The sequence below is a fragment of the Euprymna scolopes genome, chromosome 18, assembly GCF_053919585.1.
Source record: "Euprymna scolopes isolate OS-2025 chromosome 18, ASM5391958v1, whole genome shotgun sequence".
Taxonomy (NCBI): Eukaryota; Metazoa; Mollusca; class Cephalopoda; order Sepiida; family Sepiolidae; genus Euprymna; species Euprymna scolopes.
Genome location: NC_136499.1, coordinates 24,079,717 through 24,106,691, shown reverse-complemented (window position 1 = coordinate 24,106,691; position 26,975 = coordinate 24,079,717). Strand labels below are relative to the sequence as shown.

The window sequence follows — 26,975 nt, the reverse complement described above, 5'->3', positions numbered from 1 at the left end:
GGATCGAACCCGAAGCCTTGAGTCGAAGTTGGAAAAAATTAAAGTGTGGAAAAAAAAAAAAAAAAAAAAAAAAAAACGTGCGACGTTAACCACTGAGACACCAAGAAATAGTAACGGAAACATGTTTGAATTTATTTAAGTACTAGCGAGGGGTACCCGGCGTTGCCCGGGTGTTTGTAGGTGTGTGTGAAAAAAAGCCGAAGCCTTGACGCGCATAGTAAAATGTGAAAAAAAAAAAAATGAAGCCTTGACGATGTGCAGTTGGAAAATAGTAAAGTGTGAAAAAAAAAAAAAAAACAGGTGCGCGTTTTTGATTGACGTGACGGCAATAGCTATTCAGCAGTTAGCATTTTGTGTGGGACAGTTTTTAATGAGGTCAATAAATCGGTTTGTTTGTTTTTAAAAACCCGCTCCCTGTTTATTAGGGGGGGCGTCTAGTATCGAAATGAAAGTTACCATTTGATATGACGAAGTCGACATTGATCAAACGTTACTTAGCTCTCTAGAGATCACTGGCTTTCGGCCAGTGATTAGAGTCGAGTTTCGCTTTTTTTTATACCGAAAACCGAATGTAACGCGTACCAATTGGGAAATGTCGAATAATTAACGTTTGAAAGTCAATAAAATTAAATAGACAGGCAAGTTAACTGTGAGATATTACAATTTATAGATGATATAAAAAGTTTTAAGAAGTTCTGAACCGAGCAAGCGCTTCTCTGAAAGAAGCCTTTTGTGGACATCGAGGAAAAGCGTACATACATACATACATACATTTTCGCTTTTATATTTATAGATTAAAACTTGGCAGGTGCCCGTACTTAATGAGGTCGACTTTGACTGTGGGGTAGTATTTTATTTACTGCGGGGCAGGATTTTTTATTTTTTGTTGTGGTGAAAACCAGCTCCCCATAGAAAGGGGATTGGCCAAATTGAATAGCAATTGTCTAATATGAGGAGAGACTCCACATTGATCAAAGCTGATTGCTTTCGGATGTTTCCAGAAAAATGCCGCCACAATTAGTTTCGCTTTTATTATACGAAAAAGCTTAATGCACATGCGGCGATCGAAAACTGTTGAATATTTATCTTTTCAAAGTCGAGCAAATTAAATAGACAGGCGACCCCCATTGTTAACTCGTAGATATTATGATTTAGACGTGATATAAAATTTTTTAAGAAGAAGTGAGTCGACCGATCGCTTCTCGGAAAAAAGCCTTTCTCGGACATACACAAAAAGCGAACATACATACATTTTCGCTTTTATATCTATAAATATAAACGCGAAAATGTTTGTGTGTGTGTGTGTATGTGTGTGTGCGTTTTCGTGTATGTCCAAGAAAGGTTTCTTTCCGAGAACCAATCGGTCGCCTCACAATTTCTTAAAACTTTTTATATCACGCCTAAATGATAATATCTACGAGTTAAGAACGGGGGTCGCCTGTCTAATTAATTTGCCCGACTTTGAAAAGATAAATATTCAACAATTTTCGATCGCCGCATGTGCATTAAGCTTTTTCGTATAAAAAAAGAAGCAAACAGACTCACGGCAAATAAAATACTGTCCCGCACTCGAAGTTTCCGTCATGAACTCGTCAAAAACGGGCACCTGTCAAGTCGCACTTTTTTTTTCACACTTTATTATTTTCCAACTGTGGCAAGGCTTCGTTTTTTTTTTTAAAACAACCAACGATTTTTGTTTTCATTTACCCAAAAACACACACACCTGCAAACACCTGGGTAACGCCGGGTACCCCCCGCTAGTTTATAGATAAAAGGCAAAACGGCTGCATGCGTTTTTGTATGTCCATCAAAGGCTTTTTTTGTGGGGGTTCTTGACGAGGTTACATTTATTTAGAAGTTTCCTTATACTTCCTAGATTATAATATCTACGATTCAATGGAAAACAGATGTTGTCTCTACATTTATTTTGATCGACTTTTAAAAGATTCCCTCTATTTCACCCTTTCGCGTGTTTGTCTTTTTCATATAAATAAAGCCAAACTAATTGAAGCAAAATCATTCACCAGCCTTCCGGCCGGGACATCCAAAAAGGCAATCAGCTTTGATCAATGTGGGGGAAACCCTTCATATCAGACAATTGCTATTCATTTGGACGCTGCTAGAGTTCCCCCTTTTTCGTGGGGAAACAGATATGGCATAAACTGGCCTACAGCCAGATTTAAGTGCATGATTCTTAACTTAAGCCAAATGTTTATTTCTGCACCTGTGTGAACTCATTCACTTAACTATTCATTTCTGTAAGTCAACTTTTTGATTGATATCACTAAATTTGAACGCTTTTCACTTCCTGTCGCATTATAGCGTAATGGTAAGATATCAGGTTTTCTTTCCCATCCTCGCGTCATGGGTTCGAACCTGCCTGTCTACTACCACTGTTTTTTTTTTTTGCTCTACACATCCGGGCAATGCCGGGCACCTCCACTAGTCTATATATATATATATAAGCGAAAACGTATGTATGTGTGTGTGTATGCATGTACGCTTTTCCTCAATGTCCAGAAAAGGCTTCTTTCAGAGAAGCGCTCGCTCAGTTCGCAATTTCTTAAAACTTTTTATATCATCTATAAATTGTAATATCTCTCACTTAAACACGGAGCTAGCCTGTCTATTTAATTTTATTGACTTTCAAACGTTAATTATTCGACATTTCCTGCATCGGCACACGTTACATTCGGTTTTCGGTATAAAAAAAAGTGAAACTCGACTCTAATCACTGGCCGAAAGCCAGTGTTCTCTAGAGAGCTAAGTAACGTTTGGTCAATGTCGACTTCGTCATATCAGACGGTAGCTTTCATTTTGAGACGAGACACTCCCCCTAATAAACAGGGAGCTGTTAGTTAAAAGCAAACAAATCGATTTATTGACCTCATTAAAAACTGTCCCGCACAAAATGCTAACTGCTGAATAGCTATTGCCGTCACGTTAATCAAAAATGCGCACCTGTTTTTTTTTTCACACTTTACTATTTTCCAACTGCGCGTTGTCAAGGCTTCATTTTTTTTTTCACATTTCGGGGTTTTTTCACACACACCTACAAACACCCGGGCAACGCCGGGTACCCCTCACTAGTCTTATAAAGCTCAAACGTTGGTTTGCATGTATATGTGTGTGTGTTCGTATGTCCACTAAAAACTTTTGTCAGCCACATCGGGCCGGGTCAAAACCGGTACCATCTGAAAGACAGATCCCTCGGATGCATAATATCTGAAAATTAGAAAAAAAAAAAGATTACTTCTGTAGTGGTCCACTGGACCATTCCTTGCAAGAAGAGATCACTTTTTGAGTTGAGATTTTTGGAAATCACGTACTTGTAGAAAACTGAATGTATGTTTTAAAAACGCTATTTTGATAAGTGGCCATGACATCATAAGTTGCCGTGGCCATGACAGCTAGCACATTAGGTTTCCCCCCCCCCTTTTCCTTTTTTTGCGTTTCAAGTTCAAGCTTGCCTACTGCAGCTAATTTTTTTTTTTTTGCAGTTGCATGGGCACTTGCTATTTTGATTGAAAGAAAAGTTTTTTTTGTTTTTGTTTTTTTTTTTAGGTGGAGTTCCAGAGCATGGGTAACAAAAGTGCTTCTCTTCGTATCCCCTCTACCAAAACATCTGGTGGGAAAATTGTCACCTACTTTGTTTTTGAGGTGATTCCATTCCTTTATTTTTTTAAATTGTTGTGGGGATATTAATATAAGTGCTCAATATCCTTAGTATAGCAGCTGTGTCCAAACCTTATTTCATGTTCACCCAGGTAACACTGAGTATCTATGCTAGTGGCTTAATAAAGGGGGGAGGGTTTCAAATATATCAGTTGGTTGAATTTCAGACTGAAGGTTTCAGTTTCCAAAATTTGTTATTTACCATTAATGCAGTATTCTCCATTTCTAGAAGTAGTTAAGGTCTTCACAATGTATTTATTATGTTTGAAAAAGTTGTGACTGACAAACAATCTATTTACATAAGAACATTGAAATGTAATGCTTTAAAAGGATAATGCAGTGTTTTGAAATAGTGCTAAGCGGAATTATTTTGTTAAAAGAACATTAAATGCAATGGTTTACAGTATTAAGCAATATATTTACTACGCTTAAAAAATTTATGCAATATATTATGTCTTAAAAAATTCTGATAGACATATGGAGAAAATCTATAAATATAAAAGCAAAAATGTATGTATGTTTGTATGTGTGTTCGCTTTTTCTGTATGTCTACAAAAGGCTTTTTTCAGAGAAGCGGTCGGTCGCTTAACTTTTTAAAACTTTTTATATCACATGTAAATCGTAATATCTCACAGTTAACAACTTGGCTCGCCTGTCTATTTAATTTGCTCGACTTCGGGAAGATAAATATTCAACATTTGTCGCTCGCCACATGTGGGTTAGTTTTTTCCTATAACATCTTGGGAAAATAAAAATAAAAAAAAGCGTTCCCGCAGTAAATGAAATACTATTCCACAGTCAAACTTGACCTCATTAAGTCATTAAAACGTGCACCTGCCAAACCCAAGTAATTAAATAAATTCAAACATGTTTCCGTTAGCATCTCGCAGTGGCCCAATGGTTAAAACCATCGCACTCTTTTTTTTCACACTTTAATTTACAACTTTGCCTCAACGATTCGGGTTCAATCCTCATACTTACCTACCAAAACATTTTTTTTTATTTTACCCCCCCCCCCCCGGAGTTTTGATTTACTCAAAACCACACACACCTCCAAACACCCGGGCAATGCCGGGTACCCCTCGCTAGTCTATTTATAAAAGATTTAAAGTAGTTCTACTTAGAATGGAATTATTTGTTCTTTCTGTCTTTAAAATATACTATTTAGGATTTATAATAAACTAAAAACATGACCAATAAAGACCTCTAACTCAATTGAATTCACTCCACACAATGTAACTTGAATAAAAGTTAATATTACCATCATATTTGGAGCATTAAAAATAAGAAACATCAAATAAACTGAGGATTTAAAAAATAGAAATTTCAGCTCATGAAAATAATAAGTAGAAACAAAAACTTGTTATACTTTGGAACCATTTAATTTATGCAATTTTAATGTAGCCTTTTTTGTTTCTGTTTTTTTTTTTTTTACATGCATCAACTATTTAAAAATTTCTTTGAAAAATAGATGTTAGATTTTCATAATTTTCTGAACTTATTGACTTTTAGATGAATTTATTTTCAAAATGTTTTTTCTAACATATATTAAACAAAATTTTTTTGCACTGCCGTTTATTTAAGAATTCAATTTCAAAAAAAAAAAAAAAAAAAAAAAAAAAAGAGGGGGACCCTTGAATAATAAAATACCAATATGATTTTACGGATTTTTCGTCTGAACTACTACTATTACTGATACTAAAACTGGATCTTGTTTATTTCCGTGCACACTGGATGACATCAATTAAAGAGGTCAAAGACATTAGGAAAATCCTTTGTCATGCACTAAAACAGGTGAAACACATTAGGAAGAGATTTTTATGACATAAAAAATGCTGAAGTAACAAGAGGATGACTTCATCCATTAAAACAGAACATAGACGACCTGTGACTTGTATGGTTACGGTTCATCTATGCATCTATGTGAACAGTGATTGCACATGTATCCACATAAAATGTTATAAAGGAAATATATTTTATGTATTGGTTTTCAGTATTTACTACAATAGTGCTCAATATGCGAGTAGAGCTAGGTAGTAAGTTATGAAAATATATATGGTAATTAAACTATACAGAATCTTCTGAGCTTCATCCCCTGTAAGAAATTGTCTAGCTAGAATGGATGCTATATATATACACTAGACAAACTGGTTAATATTAAACTTCCACCTGACACAAATATATTTTGTTCAGATTTCATAAAATGAAATTGGGGGGGGGGATAATAAAAAATGCAATATTGTTTAGAAATTATACACTTTTTTTAATCAGTATATTGTGATTTTTCCAACATCCTGGATTTTATTGATAGTAAGTTTCCTAGTTACCTATATAATATGTGATACATGTATTGAAAAATAAATAGATATACTGAAGATTATTATCCAAAATATGGTCTCCAATTGTTTTTGTTCATTCTCTTTTACCATTCTGGTTTTCTGCCTTCATAAATACGCATATACTTGTTTACCAGCAATGCTTCAAGCAAACTACTATATTGTAATTTATTTAATAAAAAAAAAAAATAACTTCAAATAATAAATATTCTTAGAGATTTTAATGCCTTTTGTGTCTGGTTTGACCCATCCTCCTATTTTAAAATTGGAATTAAATATGGGTCCCTCTCTCCAATCATGAGGATAGAATTAAACACAAGGTCTTTTTTGTCAAAATCCAGCTCCACCCTTCCCCCAAAATGGGGCGGAGGGCTAGATTGAGACAAAAATAATAGCTTCAGTCTAGATGGATTTCTCCTGTATTGACTGAGGGCGGAAAAGAGGGAGTGTAATATCAGAAGAGTAAAGATGGGTTACTGAGCCATCTTTAATTGCAATTATAAAAAAAAAGGTGAAAAGAAAGAAAAAAACAACATCATGTGAATATGAGTTACAGAAATGGTTGCAATTGAAAGTCAGAAAAAGATAATTTTCATTTTCCGGCATTTCACGGTTTTCATCCATTAATTTATTTAGAGATCATATGCTTATTTGTGCTATTATTAGTTCGACACTAGAATACATTTTTTTACAATGTTATTCTTTTATAAATTGAATGCCACTGCCTGATTCTAGGTTAAGAGGAGAGAGAGAGAAAAATAATAAATAAATTGTCTTTTGTTGTTTAGGATCCACGCTGTTAACAATCATTGCAAGAGTTGGGTCAGTGTGGAGAAATGCTGAAAAAAGACTGAAAAAAAAAAATGTCCAGGAAAAAGGCATGACTCAGTTTTGAGCTTGATGTGGGCGAGGTGAAGGAGGGGGGTGACTTCCTCTTCGGACTCACGATTTGACTAATAAAAACTACAAAATAGCACACTAACATACTATTCTCTTCTCAATCAGAGGAAGATAAATCATTCTAGATTGAGGTAATTTTTAATATTTGTCCCAAATGAGTTTTGTCCGTTGTATTTACTTCACATTAAACGGAGCTTGTATCAACTCCAGCTCTTGCAGGGAGGCAAGTAAATAGGGACAATTATAATTTTATCCGATCTTTGGGCTATGATAATCCTAGTATTGGTTTGGTCTTAGCACTATAAAAATTACCTCCCCCTTTCAGATGCAAGTGAATTAATTACTGTCTGTTACCTAGATGATCCCCATTTGTGAGGGAATGCCGAAAGAACTATGGTTTAGTTGTTTTATTCTATAGCATCTCAACCCTTTTCAGGTTAATGCCAAACCAGTAATTTCAGATAAAAAAAAGAAAGAAAAAAAGATCTTCAAATATTCATTCATGAATTCATGATGTTTAGTTTGGTTGTTTCGTTCAGAAAAAATATTTTTTGTTTTTCTAAGACATGATTGAGTTTTGCAAAGGAAAATAGGGGGGGGAAAAAAAGTCAGGAAGCAGATATCTTCAGACAGCCTGATCTGGTAACACCAGAGGTATTTTTGGTACCAATTGAGAGTGCTCCTCCCTGCTCTCGTTTGTTTTTTTTATTAATCTTATTTCCTGTAACCTTTGTTCTGCTTAACTTATTTCCTCTTATTTTTTTTTTAATTCCTAACACTTGAGGAAGAGACGAATATCGATAGTACCACACAGGCTTCAGTTCCATAGTTCATTCAAGATGCTAGATATTTAGAGCATGTTCAGAGGCTTTTGACACAAATAGTCTATGGACTCCTCACAAAGTCTTACAAACAATGATTGGAGGCCCTCAATGTGTACTCACTGTGGCGTAGGCAGATGCATAGTGACCGAATCTTCAACTTCATCATGCATGTCAACTACAATGGGTCTTGTGACCTCTTTACACCAGCTCCACAGAGACAGCTCCATGGTAACTTAGGGAAACTGTACCTGAGATGATTTTGATTTAATCGTCAGAAGACTTTTTTTTCAGTTTGAGTTGCTGCACCGTGAAACTGTGGTAAGTCTACATACATCTAAATGGTTCAAGGCAGCACGGGATGCATCATGGGCACTTATCTCTCATTTGAGTAACAAATTATGCAAGGAGACCTGGCTCTGGCATACAGCATCATCAACAAATTTAAATTTACCTTTGGAAATTTTCACCCCACCAATAAGTCATGGTCTCTATGGCATTCAGCAAAAGAGATGTACTAGAAGCGCTTCCCCACTGAGCAAATTAGGCACAAGGCCGGATTTTAATGTTGAGAGAGAGGGGGGGGAGACCAACTGCCCGAGGGGGAACTAATGGTGACAGTTAGTATGGAGAGTTTCCCCTACATTGACTAAAACTGATTGCTACAAGGTTCGATATGTAGGGTTGCCCCCACATATAACTGATTGCAGTATATGCCAGAACAGATACTACACTTTGATCTTTGCCTCCCGGGCCAAGAAGGCTGGGGGCTGTTCTCATGAACAGTCTACCACAAGAAGTAATCACGATGCCTACCATATCCAAGTTGGACGCAAATTCAGACTATATAGATGCATATGGCTTGTTGTACTTTGCCATTTTTCGCCAAATATATTTGATTTAAGCACTTGTGTTACCAAAGAAAGTGAAAGCTACTGCATAATTTTTATTAAGTCTGAATTTAAAACAAAGAAATGTAGAGGACGTTTTGTCATATATATTCTACAAATGTTAAAGGAAAGATTTGGATTTTATGTATCACTTGTTATCTAAAAACATAACTTTGTAGTATAATCACTGATAGATACAGTAATTTTTATGAAAAGAGCAAACACATAATATAATACAAAAAGTGACACTAACATTTCTTTATAATGTAGTGTTTCTTTATAGAAGGGCTTGAATCTGAGGTGAGGGTAGTTACTCTTATTCCCATAATGAAATTAGTAATTCAAAAAGGAATCAGTTGCTCAGATTTAATATACAAAATCAAATATGGTACTAATTTTTGTTTTTGAAGACACTTAACAGTAATTAGTCTAAATTGATGCCAAAGCAAATTTGTATATGTAGGTTTTGATTAGAAAGCTATACCAGCCAACGATACAGGGGGAAATTCTCACTACTTTATGGAGAAAATGAAAGAGAACAGATTTATTGAAATCAAAGATAAAAGTTAAAATGAATTTAGTGCTTCTATAAAAGACCCATATCAAACTTTTTCAGATTGTGATTTACAGAATAGACTGTCACCAAACAATCAATTAGAATTGACATTAAATAAAACCGCTTTTTCATTTACCCCCACCCCAAATTAAGGTTAAAGTGGATTAACCCCACCTCCTCACTGTGTTAAGGATAGGTTTCATTTATTTTTTTTTATATCATTAACTGATTCAACATTTCTGAATTTTAGAAATGAGAATTGATTATTCGTATTATTTAGATTTTTTTAAACTATTGTCTTTATCTTAAGTATTATTTCCATATTTTGGTCGATGAAACCTCTGACTTTCTTCAGGCGTATCTTGTCGAACTCAGGAATCTGTCGGACTTCTGAATCTTTCTTGTTTGCAAGGACCCATAGCGTAAGTACTTGGTAAAATGTCAGTAGTAAAGTTACACTCTTCTGGAGGTTGAAAGTTCAATCTTCAGTGCAGGCAACACTCAAAATACAATTGCGAATTACTTCAGACTTTTATTTTGTCATAGCTGATGGAACGAGAGCCTGTTACATAGATTAAATAAAGAGTTCTGTTCAAAATCCCATGCACATTCATGAAGTCAACAAGATATAGATAAAGATGGTCGGAGGTTACATTGAACAAAAAGCTGTGAAAATAACACTCAAGATGAGAACAGTAGTCCAAATAATACAAGTTATTTGTTTTTCTGTTTTTTTTTTGTTTTGTTTTTTTAAGAGGTTTTGTCTGTTTTCTTTCAGGGGAGATTTAAAAATTATTTTAAACACTTTTGTATTCATATGATTTAGTGTCGGCTTTTTTTTTTTTTTTTTTAAACATTTTTGTGGCTTTCAAATCTTAAAGTGCTTTGGCCATTCACAAAAAAAAAAAAATGTAAACATGATTAAGTTAATCATGCTTACATTTTTTTTGTAATCATTGATTAACCTCTCCACACACCGAATAAATACAGGAAACTATTTAATGGTTGAAAAAGTTTCAAGAGATATAAAAATAGTTTTAAAAAATCCACTGCAACCAAAAAAATTAATCGATTAACTCACAAGTGTTACCTTTAAAAGCATTCATAAAAAAGTAGAAAATTATTTAATCATAAATTGATTACTAATTTTGAAAAAGAAAACAAGTTCTAAAACATCTGCTGCAGGTGGATGAATGAAATTATAGCAGTGTAGGTGCTTCTTCCATAGTTTTTTCTAATGATACATTCAGAACAGTTTGAAAAGATAGAGTTAAATGAAAAAAAAAAACAAAAGAAAAAAAAAAATGGGTGCTTGTTCATAAAGAAATCGCAGTTCCAGATAAATTTACAGGAAAACTATTTGATATATTTGATACTGGAAAAAGTACTTATACAAATCAACTTCCATGGTGGTAAATTTTTATTTACTGTCCACCTCAACAATCTCCTAAATGGCATTCCGAAGTTTATTTTTGATGCAAGCGCTTTCACGTACAAAAATGGCCATTAGTGATATCTAGGGCTATGAGAACAGCATATTTTTTACCTTGTTTTGTGTCGGATATATATACTCGAGAGTAAAAACAATGAAAATATGCTGTTGTCATAGCCCTAGTGATAACATAAGAAATTTCATTGCTTAATATCCGGAAAACGAGTTATGGCAAAATTAAATACTATATTCGTTTTCAGCAGACCCGAAAACTTAACTAAAGTCATTTTAAAGGAAATTGTTAAGGTGGAAAGTAAGTAAAAATTTACCGTCTTTGTTTAATTTCCCAACTATTTTTTTCTTTTAAATAATCTATAGTGCTGATTACTGAAAACAATTATCGAAAACAAATTAAAAAGCATCTATATAAATACATCAGTTAAAAAAAACAAGTGAGTATTTGTTTAGATTAGTGATCTCTTTTAAACCAAAGCATTTCAGGTGAAAACATTACGTACTTAAAAAGTGTCCAGTAGTAGATGTGCTAGATGTATTTTTAACGAAAAATCATTCACAATTACGTTCTGATATTTTTGTATTTAAAAATGTCGGATCGGATTCTTAATTTAAATCAAGGAAGATAAATCAGTTTGTCATATTGAATTAGTCGCACAACTTCTCTACATTAAGACATACGATAAAACTCGACAAATTCTATTTTTTTTTAGGAGGTAATTATTTTTCTACTGCATCATTTTTCATAATTTTTTAAGTTTTAATTTTGACATGCCACATAGGTACGTAATGTTTTCGCCTAAAATTCGTTGGTTTAAAACATAACTAATCTACACAAAGCACTAAAGAACATGCAATGTAAATAAATCTTTGCTTTTTTATGTTTGTTTATTGGGTTTTTTTCTGGAACCCGACTGTTATCTTGTGTGGTCACTGGCCGTCTTTCAGCTGTTGCGACTCGTTACCGAATTTTACAGGGTCAAAATATTGACAACCATGGAGCTTGGGCGCTTATGTCAACGGATCATCAAATCTAAGGGAGATAACCAATATAGACATAGCAAAGATAATCAATAGCACAATGAAAGAATGTTAAATGAAAAAAAAAAATGATTACACCATTGTAGCTGAGTTCCAGAAATTGCTTACAGAAAGGAAACAAGTTAGCGAAGTTAATCAACAAACTTAAAATATAACAATGTTAAGTAACAAAATAAACGTATTAATTAATATACACAAAACAAAAGTAAACAACCTTTTACAATGTAACGATGTTAATTAATCCACAACAAAAATTAAATAAGCTTGTTTGAAACGATGGTAAGGGAGAAGTATTCCCCTGTATAATTATTGCCATCAGGGAGCCATATGTGATATGACATTTCATTTCCATTAACAAGTTTATTTAATTTTTGTTGTTGAATAATATCGTTACATTGTAACAGGTTGTTTACTTTTGTTTTATGTACGTTAATTAATAAGTTTATTTTGTTACTTAACATTGTTATATTTAAAGTTCGTTGATTAACTTGTTTTCTTTTTGTTGAAATTTCTGGGACTAACTTCAACTTCATCCGGCGATTGCAGGTATAGTATTCGTGTAATGATATCCCCCCCCCATTTAACATTCTTTCGTTGTTCTGATTATTTCAGCGTCCCAAATTATATCTTGCAAAATATGCTTATTTTTGCTATGTCTATGTCGGTTATCTCCCTTAGATTTGATGATCCGTTGACATAAGCGCCGGAGCTTGATATAAGCACACAAAGATTTTGAGGGCAAAATATACAAGTTGATATTTTTTATGATTGACAGATAACAAAAATTCATCGGCTCATATATCGAACGCTTCTTTTTCTATAATACGGGTTACTGAACAAGTTTTGTTTGTTTATTAAATAAAATTAAGCTTTAACTAACGAATTTCAACTAGCTGATAACTACTATAATCCATTCATGTCTATAGTTGATGGAAAATATTTGCAGGATTTTATTTTTGAGCGCTGTCTGTATTTTGGGGGTGACAAAAATCAACAACATTCAATTGATGAATCATTGTTCGAATACAACTACCTTGCGTCTGTAGGCAAAAACATTTAACTGTTGAATGTTAACACAAATAAAATTTGGTGCTTATGCACTTTTGTTACCGTGCTATTTTATATTTTTATTTTTAATAGTATTTTCAAGATAAATTCGAATTTTACGATATCTTTTATATTAAATCGTTAAGTGAAAGTAGAGAATAAGTACATTCCCATGTTAAGAATAACGTTATTTCAGCATGGTAACAAAAGTGCACAAGTGCCTAAAATTCAATAACGGTTGAAAAGAAAAAAAAAATAGTAAAATACAATTATTTCATATTTTTCCTGTCGAAATAAAACTAATTGAAATTAGGTTTCTTTTTTTTTTTTTTTTTTTTTAATTAAATCTGTTACCAATATATTACTTATTTTAAAGAATTTTATGAAATAGTAACATTTGTTTTTCGTATCTTGAAGTTTATTTTTTTATTATAAAATGCTATTAAAAATGAATTATTATTATTATTATTATTATTATTATTATTAATCAATCTGGTAACGGAAATTATTAATTTTAAATCTTTTATCATGGTAATCTTGACAGTCGTCATTATTTTCCATCTAAGGTTAAGAAAGAAATCTTTCTAGACTGAAGCAATTTTTATTTTTGTCCCAATATAGAGTGCTCGTGGAGGAAGGGAAGATGGAGTTTTCCACATTAAAATCTGACGTTGATGAGACTGTCCTCGTGGGGGAGGCGAGTAAACAGAGACTAAGAGTCTAGGGGAGAAATTCTTTATTATTCTTTCTTTACTTGGGAGTCGCCACTTATCAAGGCCCGAAAGCCACTCGAGGATAAGGGTTAATGAATGTAAGGTGGTAGTGTTAGTGTTATTCATTAATATTAAAACCGATTTAGAATTTTAATGATTATTATTTCGTACTTGTGCAGAATACGGATAAGTTGAAATAAGGTTCTTTTTTAATTGCATTTTCACCCCCAAACAAGGCACAGTGCCACTTTGATGTAGGGGGGGGGGACTACTATTTGGGACATAACATTTAAAAATCCATTTTTAACAATAGCAAGAGAAGTTATTTCTTCTACGTAGCTGGATAGGTGATGCACTGCAGAATAATAGGCGACTTGAAGTCCGCAGCAAACATTGTCAGATAAATTAATTTTATTTAAAGAAATAAATATTTAATAAAAGCACATATTTTTTTTATTACACTAAAAACAAATTCAAAACAATAACATTTTGGTATTTTTTTTACGACCTGCCCCAGTGCCCCAGCGTAGTATAAACACCCCCAAGCACCCCATGTTAAGAACGGCTTTCGGAATAAACACCCCTCAACCTCCCCATGTTAAGAACGGATTTCGAGGTTGGGAGGGTGTTTATTCCAAAAGCCGTTCTTAACATGGGGAGATTGGGGTGTTTATAATACGCTGGGGCACGTCGTAAAAATTTACCAACATTCTATTTATTACTTCATGCAAAAAAAATAAATAAATAAAAATAAGTTTTCATCTGACACTGTTTAGGCGACGCGAAGTCCGCAGCAATCGCAGCAGCATTCTTCTGCATTCTCCGTATTTTTACCAATAAATATTATTTTTCTCCTGTAAAAATGAGTGTCACAGTAAGAATTATAAAAAGCACTCACTCCAAAAAGGTAATAGACAGAAATAACGGAACGCAAGATGGAAATTAGATTGTCTATTTTAAGGCTATTAAGTAGCTACAAAGTGCCGACGAAAACAGTTGTCTGAACACAATTAAACTAAACAAAAATAAACAATATTAAATAAAGAAACATACGTCCATAATGCCCTCCCAAAGTAAATAAATAAATATCCCGTTATAAAAATTGTTTAACATAAAAAGGGAGTTTCCTCTAAACTGAACATGCGATGCGAATATTGTTGTTTTTGATGATGTGAAAATTAAACGAAAAAAGAAAACGATAAGAATAAAAAATGGCGATTCTTTTTTTTACCTGAAGGTAGTTTCCTTCGCAATATTCTGCGACCCTGTTAAGATTGGCATAACTTTCCTGGAGATGTTGTCTTCCCTCGGGTATCTCCTCCTCTATCAACTGCACCAGCTCGGTGGTAGCCATTTTGTCTGAACTGAATGCTCGTTCGCTCGCAACTAAAACATTACGTAATTACCTCCCTTTGATACTCTTTTGTTATTCTTGCATAAATTTATTTGGCATTTTATCAATTTTATAATCATTTATTTATAATCATTTATTTACAATCAATTAAGCATCTACTTATTAAATATCTTTAGATGAACAGTTGTGATCAATAATAATTAAAGAGAAGTCGAAATAGTTTATAAAAAAATTTAAATAAATGACAACAACAATAGTGTCAAATGTTCAAAAAAAAATAAAAAAGACAATATCACAATTTCTGCACTTAGCGGCAAGCGGCACTCTAGTAAGGATTGTTTTTACTGCAGTTTGATCTTAAAGACAATCCTATCGGATAAGTTTGGCATTTGAGGAGAGAACCTCTCTCTCTCTCTCTCTCTCTCTCTCTCTCTCTCTCTCTCTCTCTCTCTCTCTCTCTCTCTCTAGCCGTGGCATTTTTGCCCGCGGCACCAAAATCAACAGAGTCTACGCTATTTCGGAAACTAGCTTCGGTGCCCGGCGTTGCCCGGGTGTTTGTATGTGTGTGTTGAGCAAAAAAAAAAAAAAAAAAAAGTGGTAGTAGGCAGACAGGCTCGAACCTGTGACGCAAAGGCGGAAAAGAAAGTAGAGGTGTGTGAAGGGTGTTGGTTGAGCAAAAAAAAGAAAAGAAAAGAAAAATTGCGAGTGCAAAAAAAAAAAAAAAGTGGTAGTAGGCAGGCAGGCTCGAACCCGTATCACGAAGGAGGAACAGAAAGTGAAAAAAAAAAAAAACGTGTTAGCTGTTGTGCCAATCGCCAAAGTCACATAGGTTTAAATTAAGGCTAGATGATCGAAAGGAGGCAGTGATTTTCAAAAATATCGGCTTAAAAAGCGACCCCTCCCTGTAGAAAAATGCCAAGTTGAGAGTGAAGGAATTAATATTTTTAGCAACTTTTTCGATATTTGTTGTCCGAAGGGTCGAGCTTCAAAACGATACTGATCTTGTGAAAATCCGTTGCCTCAATCAAAAGTTTTAGGCAGACATATATACATACATACATACATACATTTAAACAGACATGTGAGAGTTATATTATAGACGGCCTTTTCCATGTTGATTGTGGTATGATACTAGTCTTTTGTAGTTCTAGGAGGGTCACCCTTCCAGGCTTTGCCTTCTCTCTTTCAGTTAGTTTATTTCTAATCGCTTGCTGGGAAATGCCGATGGGGCTACCCAGACATTTTTTGCAGGCAAGAGTGTTCCTCTTATGGGGCATTCACTCTACAATCCCACTTTTCAACCCTAGTGTTACATCTTTTCACTGTGAGAGACAGACAAATACAGACTCTCTCTCTCTCTCTCTCTCTCTCGCTCTCTCTCTCTCTCTCTTTATCATAGCTGAAATAATGTAACAAAGGAAGAGTTGGCTCAATGGGTAATGACATCTAGTTGTAAAGATGGTCGTAATGGTGATGCAGTAGCTGAAGTTTCTGTTCTTTTTTGGTTCAAATAATGTAAAAAACAAAGAGTTGGTTCAATGGGTAGTGACATCTAATTGTTAAGGTATTGTAGTGGTAATGCGGCAGCCAAAGTTTCTGTGTCTCTGCCCCTCATCTTGTAGCTGTAACAAGGAAGAGTCGACTTAATTGGTAGTGACATCTAGTTGTAAATGTCATAGTGGTTTTGCAGCAGCTGAAGTTTCTGGTTTCTTCCAAATAAAAAAAAATGTTTTTTTTTTCACTTTTTGAGATTCTGTTACATGTTTCCCTCGTCACACTCTACCCAGATGGAATGACCAAAGACAGAACTTCAAAAAAATAACATTCAAACCCAATTAGTTCATGAGCTAAGAAGCAGTATTTCATCTATTCTTCACCACATCTCATTTTAGACTTCCTGTCCATGACATCATATCTTGACCCCTCTTTCTAACCTGTCTTGACTGATAACAGAATTTTCCATTCTTTGCTAAATTTTAACTTTTCATGGAAAATTCCAATTTTAACCATCCACATTTAATATTGCTACAGCTGCAGTCGACTCACCAATTTTAATAACCCTTATCCAAGAGTGGCTTTCTGGCTTTGATAAGTGGTGACTTCCTTGTAAAATGTAAAAGAAAAGTCTAAACCTTGCAGCTATAAAGTTATTTCTATCAATACATAATCTAAAAAAAAAAACTGTTCTAGTTCACATAAAATTAATTCTCCTAATGGTAGAGTTTTGCATCACTTTTATGTCTCTTTAGAAAACTTAAAATCAAAATATATTAAACCCTATGTCTAGAATCATTATTTCAATTTTTATATAATTCCATTACATGATTTTGATTCTAGAAAAGGCTTAATATAAAGATGTCTAAAAAAGGAATTGGAACTAAGGGAATCTTGCTGATGTCTAATCACTATGAATAAAATTTAATGTAAATCAGAAATATTTGAACTCTCAATATGTACTCATATTATGCTCACAAAAAGCCCTTAAAATACTCCAGAGAAACTGAAATTTTGGGAATATTTATGAATTATTGTCCAATACCCATTGTTAAACATTCACAAAAAATTGAAGGTATCTGAAATTTTCACAATAGGGTTCATTCTCTCTTTGCATAAACTTAAATTAAACTAAATAAAGCCTACATTGTAACAGTGTCGTTGGATGTAACAATATTGATGATGATGATGATGATGATGATGATGATGATGATGGAAACAAAGAGCGTTGTTAAGAAAGGTTGTTATGCTATTGATTTAATACACACACAATTGTTTGTGGATATAATGAATTGATAAAGAAGAAATCTTTTTTCTTCCAGTATAAATGAGATGACACCAACATCCATTAAAAACACACTAGCTGAAAAAGTTGGCATCCTGAATTATAAAAATATCACCAAAAAAAGTCAGAAATAGTGCCTTTTGGCAATTTGACTCATCTCAATGCCACCCTTGTTAAGAAAGACACTTAATTTAATTCCTTCAGGTGGTCAAAAAATGGGTCAGATGTTATGAGTCGCTTTGGATAGGAAAAACAAGATAGTGGATACGAATTCAAGTGCCCATTAATTGTTGTTCAAGCCTTAGGGAGAGGGGAATTTGATTATCCCCAAAAGATAATTTATTTATCTATTTACTTATATGAAATGGCATTTAGGAAAACCTTTGGTTATACAAATGAAGCAAGAGGAGAAGGGACTCTCCCAGGTGAGTGATGGTGAAAAGTAAAAACCTAATAGAGAATGAAGGCAATGGGACCGTCCTGTTGAGAGTGGCGGTCAGAGATACAGATTTGAGGACAAGCAAGAAAAGGAAAAATTTTTCAGAACTTGAGAATTTCAAAAAACTGTCTGAGATTAGTTTACTGGGAATTGTGAAATGAAATTCTGTGGATCAGGAAGTGAGGTCAAGCCCAACTGATTCTGATAATGAAAGGCAAAAATAGCCTCAAGGACACACTCTTCCTGACCACCAGGGGAACCGACACCATTAAGAGAGAAAAAACCCTTGACTTGTCTCACGATTCCAAGCCACTAAATCCACACCGTGAAGAGACGAGCTCCCAGACTTAGGGTTGACCACCCCAACTTTACTAATAAAAACCACTAGTTCCTGAGCATTTGCATCTTGAGTCACAAACTTATGAATGATTACAATTTTGTAATTTTCAGTGAATAATTATCTGTTTTTTTTTGTTTTTTTTGTTACAATAAACCCAGTTTTCGACTCAGTATTTTTTTACTTTGGCTTGATATGACCTTTACTTTCCAGTGACGTTGACTTGAGAGACCGGGGCTGAAACAGATCGTACACTCTACCAAAAGCAACATGGGGAGAAGAGCAACCTGTCCAACTGGATCCTATCATCAACAAGGACACTCATCAAAGAAACAGCTCAATACTAGCAACCAAATAAAACTCACACCAGACAAATCTGGTAACATCACTTGCTGGACATTATTGGAGTGAAAGGAATACAACATTACCCACCCTTATGCCGAACAACTCTGTTTCAAAATTCATAATGATTGGTTAATTAGTAGTGTTGGGACGATTAATCGGAATCGGAATCGGGAATTGGAAAAATCAAAACTTTTTGGGGTATTTAAATCGGTATTGGTATCAGAAAAATTATAACCTAATTTTCGATTCCAAACCGATTCATTTTTTTGACGATAAAAAATGAAACAAGCACAAATTGTTTGTTTTTTTATATAAGACTGAAAAGGGCCACAGAATAGGTTATAAATCTCATTTACAGATTTAACATTGATTCACAGAGTTTAATTTATTTTATTTATTGGTCATTTATTGAGAGATAACTAGCCCATTCCTCTTGTAAACCTTTTGCATCTTTTTGCTAAATGTCTATATGCCCCAATCCATGTTGGATTCAAAAAATAATAAACGTGGTTATTCATATGTAATTTTATGTTTATTTGCTAGATATAAATGCACAAATATTTTTTCTGTAGAAATTTCTTTTTATGACGGAATAAAATTTGGTGCCCTGGCATACTTTTGGGCATACTTTTTGGCAAACCAAAATGGCAGATTGAAATCTGGCGTTCTGGCACAATGGTATCCCAAAAAAAAAGAATTACCGATTATTTTACATTGAATGTATATTCGAAACTGGTCTTCCACTCTAAATACTGAAATGATTGCTTTTCTTTCGGTCAAGTTTTTTAAGGGCTTCACACGTAATCACCTATAAAGTAATTTTTGGAATAAGGATTTTGCTGAGAGTGTGATTGTAAAAATTTGTCATTATTATTATTATCATTATTATTATTATTATTATTGGCAAGGATGAGAGTAGCCGCTCACTGCATGAGACACAGCGAAGAGGAAGCAAGCAAGCTAGTTATCTGGATACCAACAGACGGACACCCAAACCATAGTAGAAGAATGACCTACATTAATAATCTGCTACAGGACAAAGGATTGGAAAGTGTTTGGGACCTGCAAACTCATGCGAGATCGAAAGAACTGGAGAAGTCATGTAGATTCGGTGGTGAAGCGTCCTGAAAGACGATAGAGATGATGAGATGAAATTATTGGCTCACAAGGAGCTTTTATACTGGTCACGAAATATCTCACTTTGAAAACAACCTGGAAGCTGAGTGATAGCAAGTCTCCCCAAGTTTCCAGTACTCTCCACCTCTTTTGATAACATTTGCAAATGAATTTGCGTTATCACAATAGCTGCTTACCAGTGATTTCTCACTTGCAGCGGCCATTGGTCTCCATTGAAATTTGAGTGGTAATAATCCTCCCCAAGGTCCCAGTTCACTTCGCACTTGTCCAGTGGAGGTCTAGTCAGTGCTATCTCCTCAGTTGTCGGAATTTTATCTTGCTTCCAGATAAATTAACTAACCTGGAAAAAAAAATGACAGCATGAAATAAAAGGTGGGGGGGTAAAGAATAAAGTATAAAGGTCTTGCTTTGAAACGAAGAAGAGATTTTATTCACAATAAAATTAGTTGCAAATTTTCCCTTTACAGGTATTAAATTCAAAAAACGCCAAGGTAACGTGTAATGAAAAAAATAAAACTGGTTCTTATAATGAAGATGTCGTATCCATGAACAAATACAATAATAAGATTCAAAATAGTAGTTTCTAATAACATTCTCATATGTAGTAAATTTTAGGAGCATACTCATAAATTGAAAGCCAGTCAGGCACATGCCTTTTTCTTTTTTTTTCGTTTAAAGTCCTTTTAGAATTTTCTCTCCTCCATTTGGTGCAAACCATAGACATGCAGATGGATTTCAGAAGTATGGCCGCGTATTCTTGCCGGGTTTTCTTCTTTGTAGGAGGTTCCAAAATTCCTTGTCACGTAAAATAAGGTCTTTTCTTAAAATAATTAGACTCCTTCAAATTATGTGCAAAACCATAGCCATGTAGATAGTTTTCAGAAGTATGCCTCGTCGCATACCCAGTGTATTCTTGTCGGTTTTCTTCTTTAAAGGAGGTTCATCAAAATTCCATTTTCAGCGCCGGGCAATGAAACGAACGTCCAATCTCCATGTCGGCGGAATTTCAAAAGAGGCCGAAATCCACGCTGAGCTCATGATGTCATCACGGAGCTAGCATTTCCCTTTTCTCCAAATTAAAGGGAGTTTCGTACAAACCCAAAATATACAAAACTAAAAATAAAAAAAAGATATGAAATACAAAAAATCGAATACAAGAACCAGATAAAAAAGTAATAAATGTAAACGGGAGGGGGGGATGCACCATTATTGGTACAAAAAAAATTCCAATACAGTCTTTCTATCCTCCTTGACCCTTCTCAGCTATTTGGTATCACTCTTTTGGGTGACGGTAATGGAGCAATGGGAGGGGATAGAGAACACATATATATATATATAGCTTCAATATTCTTGGTTCCATGTGACACTTTTTCATGTTTTGCCTCTGCAGCAGTTTTTCTGGCTCGCATGTATTAGTCTTCGCATTCAAGAGTTTTCCTTAATATTTCAGCTGTTTTCATTATTTTATTTGTTGTATTTGTTATTTTTATTTGTTGTATTTTTCCAGCCATTCCTCTGATCCTAATTTCTCCCATTCTTTTTTCAAAGCTTTTCAGAATTATTATTATTATTATTATTATTATTATAACAATGCCCACGCCATCCCCATGTTAAAAATGGTTTTCTAAATATTAACATTATTAAGAAATTCGTTCATAACAATGGTAGAGGCATTGTTAAATATTTTGTTATTACCACGTTTTCTCATTTTGCCTGCCATTCGTTAACTATTTTCAACTGTTTATGAAAATTTTCAAGTCGCATGTTGTACACTAACGACGAACTGATACAATATAGCTTTGTTTTAAAATCAAGATAAAGCTTTGGTTGTGTGGTGGGGAACCACCCTCCAAATGGCCTAATCCATCGTCTATATAAACTTTACTTATGGCGATCCCAGGCGGGGATATAATTCCAGAGTGACCCACGCATGCTTGGTGAATTACCTACACTTTTCGTTTGTAACTTTTCCATTTTTCATGTAATACATGTTTTTTATGTAATACATGTTTTTCATGTAATACATGTTTTTCATGTAATACATTTTTTTTTATGTAATACATGTTTTTTATGTAATGCATAATAAACTGTTTTCCGTTGTTCTGTTATTCCTTGTGAGCCATAACACTGGCAACATTGGATTCAAGAAACATACTTACATCTAAAATAATGTTCTGAAAATATTAACGACATTGGACTCAAATGTTTATCACGCTTAAGAAAGTGTTTAGCGTAACACTTGCGACTGAAGGACTCGTGGGAATTTAAAAAAAAAAAAAGATTAACAACTGTTAATTGACCTTAAAAAAGGAGAAAAAAGATAAGCATAGAACGAAAAGGAGTTGGAGAAAAAAGTTTGTCGATGCTAAATCCAACCAGACAAAATGGACCAACTAAAATTAGCATTAGCACATTTAACTAAGTTATAAATTGAAGCGGCAGAACGTCAACAACGTGCAGAGAACCATCAAAAGGAATTACACAAACAATGGGCAGAACGCCAACAGCAAACAGAGGACAAATAGACCAAATTATAAAAATAGTCGGCTGATTTACACAAACAATTTGCAGAACGTCAATTATGAACAGAGGAATTACTGGCAGAAATCACAAAGAATAGCACACACTCTGAAAGTGATTCAGCTTTTTCTCAATTTCGCAATAGATAATTTTAAGTACAAGGAGGATGAAAAATCATTTGCAGCTTATTTCAGGAGATATGAGGATTTTTTCAATATCGACTGCTGTAACTGGTCTGACCAGAAGAAGACCAGACTGCTGCTACGAAAACTTGAAATGGCTGAACATGACAAATTCATGGATTACATCTTACCATAGAAAACCGCGGATTTATGGTTTAATGAGACGGTAAATCTGTTAGCAGAACTGTTCTCCCCGAAAACGTCTCTTTTTCATAAGCGATGGAGATGTTTGAAAGTGGCCAAAGACGATAATGACGACTTTGCCGCGTACGCAGCAGTAGTGAACAAGCATTGTGATAACTTTAAGTTGTCTGAATTAACAGCAGACAATTTTAAATGCCTTGTTTTTGCACAAGGTTTAACCTTGGGAAAAGATGCGAAAATCAGGGAGAGTTCTTACAAAGTTAGAAAATGAACTGAACTTAACACTGCAAAAATTGACTGAGGATTGTCAAAAAGTTGAAATAATAAAAAAAGATGTGAGAAATATCGAAGCAGGTATTGCAAATATAAAAAAAAATAACTAAGAAAAAAACGTTGAGACGGTACACAGAAAATTACCCCCAAAAGTCGGAAAAATCAAAAGCACCGAGCCCTTGCTTCACATGTGGTGGTAAGCACTGGGGCAAGGATTACCCATTCTTAATAAAAAGATGCCTTATATGTAATAAAATCGGACATAAAAGCTTTCACTGCAGGAAAAATCAGAACAAAAGCTGGGTACATCAAACAATAACTAGAGACGTCGTAGAGGAAACCTACTAAATAACGGTCAACATTCTCGGCAAGGATATTAAATTTCGATTAGACAGTGGATCGGATCTTTCAATAATAAATTTCAAAACATAGAAGAAATTACGAAAACTGACTATGCTAAGAACCAACAGAACAGCAACGGCCGTCAATGGTATAAAAATTAATTTTGAGGGTAAATTATCAACATTACCTTGCTGGGAAAAATGAAAAAATTAAAAATGTATATATTAAAAAATAGTGAGAACCTGTTTGGTTCCGATAGTATGGATGAATTTCATTTGTGGGATCTTCCTATATCCACATTTTAAAAAAACAAAATAGAAACCCATCCACCGGAAACTGAGAAACTTATAACCAGTTTTAAAAAAGAATTCCCTAATGTATTTTTTCCTGGCCTTGGGAGATGCACAAAAATGGACGCGGATTTTAAGCTAAAACCAGGTACACAACCAATGTTAAAAAAAATGTAATGTCCCGTTCGCATCTCTGAACAAGATAAATCAGGAACTGGAGAGATTGGAAAACATCGGTATACTAGTTAAAATTGAATATAGTGTGTGGGCTGCTCCAGCAGTCTATGTAAAAAAAAGGTCTGGAGAAATCCGTGTTTGCGCCGACTTCTCGACCAGACTCAATGGGTCATTAGAAGACTTTCACTATCCATTACCCAGCCCAGAGGAGGTGTTCATGAAATTAAATGGCGGCAAGTTTTTCTCTAAGATCAACCTGAGCGACGCTTACTTACAAATTTCTGTAAACGACAAAAGCGCTAACCTCCTCTGTATTAATACTCATCGGGGTTTGTACAGATATGAAAGGCTCGCGTTTGGGGTCAAGGTAGCACTCACGATATTCCAACAAGTCATGGATACCATACTGAGGGACCTGGACACCACCATTGCATATCTAGATGACATCATTATAGCGAGGAACACGTAAACCATATCAGACAAGTATTCAGTTGGATACAAAATTATGGGTTTAAGATCAAAGAAGACAAGTGTAAATTCTTTTTACAAAAAATCAAGTACCTAGGACATATCATTGATAAAGATGGCAGACGTCCAGATACGGACAGGGCGAATGCCATTAGAGAAACACCGGCACTGGAAAACATAGCACAATTACAAAGTTTTTTAAGTTTTATATATATATATATATATATATATATATATATATATATATATATATATATATATATATATAAAACAAAAAACTATGGAATTTCTGCCGCACCCCAAAGAACCTAACTTTTCAAAGAACACTCTCGGACAAGAATGGGAAACATGGAAAAACCAATTCCAGTTATTTTTACAAGCAACAGAGTCAGATAAGAAGCTGGGGAAGGTTAAAACATCGATACTATTGACCTGTATAGGAAATGAAGGAAGAAAAATTTACTACACCTTCAATTTCGGGAACGAAGAACAGAAATACAACTTGGAAAATGCGATATAAAAATTCGACTTGCACTGCCAAGAAAAACCCCAACTTTTCTTACATACCAATTCTTGACTTGCAAACAAAAAGAAACAGAGATTTTATGAATGTGTCACTGAACTACGACAAAAAGCAAGCAAATGCGAATTTGGAGAACTTACCAAGAGACTAATAAAAGACACTCTCATCTGTGGCATTAATGATAACATGCTTCGAGGAAGAATGCTGGGAGAACCGTTGTTGGATTTAGAAAAAGCAATTCAAGCAAGGCTCAATGCTGAAGAAACGAAGAGACACTCTAAAATAATGTCTACGTCAGACACAGAAAATATATCACTAATTCAGGACATAAAGAAAACCAGAATAGTAAAAAACAAGATGTCTGCACATGCAACCTTTAAACAAGAAGACAAAAACCCCGCCAAAACACAGTACTGGATCGAAAAATGTACCTATTGCTCCAGTTTGCACCAGAAAAATAACCATCCCACATACAACAAAACCTGTACAAACTGTGGAAAAAAAAGGGCATTATACACGAATGTGTCAAACAAAAAAGAAAAAATTATACAATGTTGGACAATCATACAACTCAGACCATGAGGAGTCAGACCAGTTTAACTTGGACGCCATATTGAAAAAAAAAATATACACATGCTCCAAACTGACAAGTGGAAAATAAAACTACAAGGTAATGAAACATTTATTAATTTTAAAATTGATACAGGAGCTGAAGTGAATGCAATACCAGTAAAGATTTACAACACAATAAAACCTAAACCTAAATCAACAAAAACAACAATAAAACTAACTACATACAATAGTACATAAATCCCTATAATAGGAAGCTGCATGATACAGCTACAAAACAAAGACATAAAAATAAAAACCCAGTTTATCGTAGCAGATCCTCATGCAAATGTAGTAATTTTTTATTTATTTATCTATTTTTTTTATTAAATTTTCACCCCAAACAAGGCACATTGCCACTTTGGTGTAGGGGGCTACTATTAGGGGCAACAACTACTGGGGTACTATGTTGGGATTTGGACAGCAAGATGTTGGTTCACGTTACACTTGAACTTCTGCATGTCAATACAGTTGGGGAAGCAGGGACCTGGAATGGAATTCCAGAGTCTAACAGTTCTGGGGAAGAAACTACTGGAGTAGAAAGATCTTTTACATCTAGGGATCTCTACTGTGTGGGGGTGGGATTTAGCTGCCTGTCGGGTTTGTCGAGGGTGTCTACGTCGTGGGGGCACAAGTGTCTGCAGTTCGCCAGAGCATTCACCATTAAAATACTTGTAGAACAGGCAGAGGGATGCAACATTTCGTCGATGGGACAGAGGCTGAAGCTTAGATGCCAGTTAAGGGCCTATCAGATTGGCGACTCTCTTTTGAACCTTGTCTAGAAGCGAGAGACTAGTAGCAGATGCACCAGCCCAAATGTGACAGCAGTACTCCATACATGGGCGAATGGTGGCCTTATCGTGGTACAGGATACTTTCGGGTGTCAGTAGTTTTCTGGCACAGTAGAAAGAGCCTACCTTCTTCGCAGCGGCTCTGGCAATGCTTTCAATGTAATTGTTCCAACTCATGTTTCCTGTGAACGTTAGGCCAAGCAGTTTGAAAGATGTACTCTCAAATAAAGAGTCACTGGCCATTGCTATTGGTGGCAGAGAAGGTTTCTTGTAATTATTGAAGGAAACCAGTTTAATCTTGGCAGCATTGAATGTGACCATCCATTTATGTCCCCATTCCACTACAGATTGGAGGTCATCCTCTAGTGTTTTTGCCATTTCTTTAGTTACGTGTTCATTTGTTTTCCTGTCATTCCTGTTATAGAGTGTGGTGTCATCAGCATATATATCCATCTGACTGGGAGGTCATTAATGAATATTAGGAACAATAGAGGTCCAAGGATAGACCCCTGAGGCACTCCCGCATTTATATCATATTGTTTAGATGTATAACCGTCGAGAACAACCTGGATTTTTCTCTGATCTAAGAAGAATTTAATTATGTTAAGTATTCTACCAGTGATACCGTATGATCTAATTTTCCTGAGGAGACCCTCATGCCATACCCTGTCAAAAGCCTTAGATATATCTAGAGCTACCGCTCTACCCTCCCCCACTTTGTCCAGTGAATGGTATATACATTCAGAGATTACAGTGAGGATGTCTGCTGTGGAACAGGCTTGTCTAAATCCATATTGTTTGTCAGTCAGAAGTTTAGCATCTGTAAGGTGATGGACTAG

At 34.7% G+C, this 26,975-nt stretch overlaps 1 protein-coding gene across 9 annotated transcripts in view; it reads right to left on the bottom strand.

The window, feature by feature from the left end:
• Positions 1–14,877, bottom strand: part of LOC145297527 (abl interactor 2-like) — a 77,470-nt gene extending 62,593 nt beyond the window's left edge. For 2 of the 9 annotated variants that reach the window (XM_080143447.1, XM_080143450.1), the window contains exon 1: positions 14,658–14,877. In XM_080143447.1, the coding sequence (XP_079999573.1) occupies positions 14,658–14,780 (123 nt within the window). In that variant the 5' untranslated portion in view covers positions 14,781–14,877. The remainder of the gene's footprint in view (positions 1–14,657) is intronic. The other 7 variants (XM_080143455.1, XM_080143454.1, XM_080143449.1 and 4 more) reach the window with 6 other exon arrangements.
• Between the last annotated feature and the right edge of the window lie 12,098 nt (positions 14,878–26,975).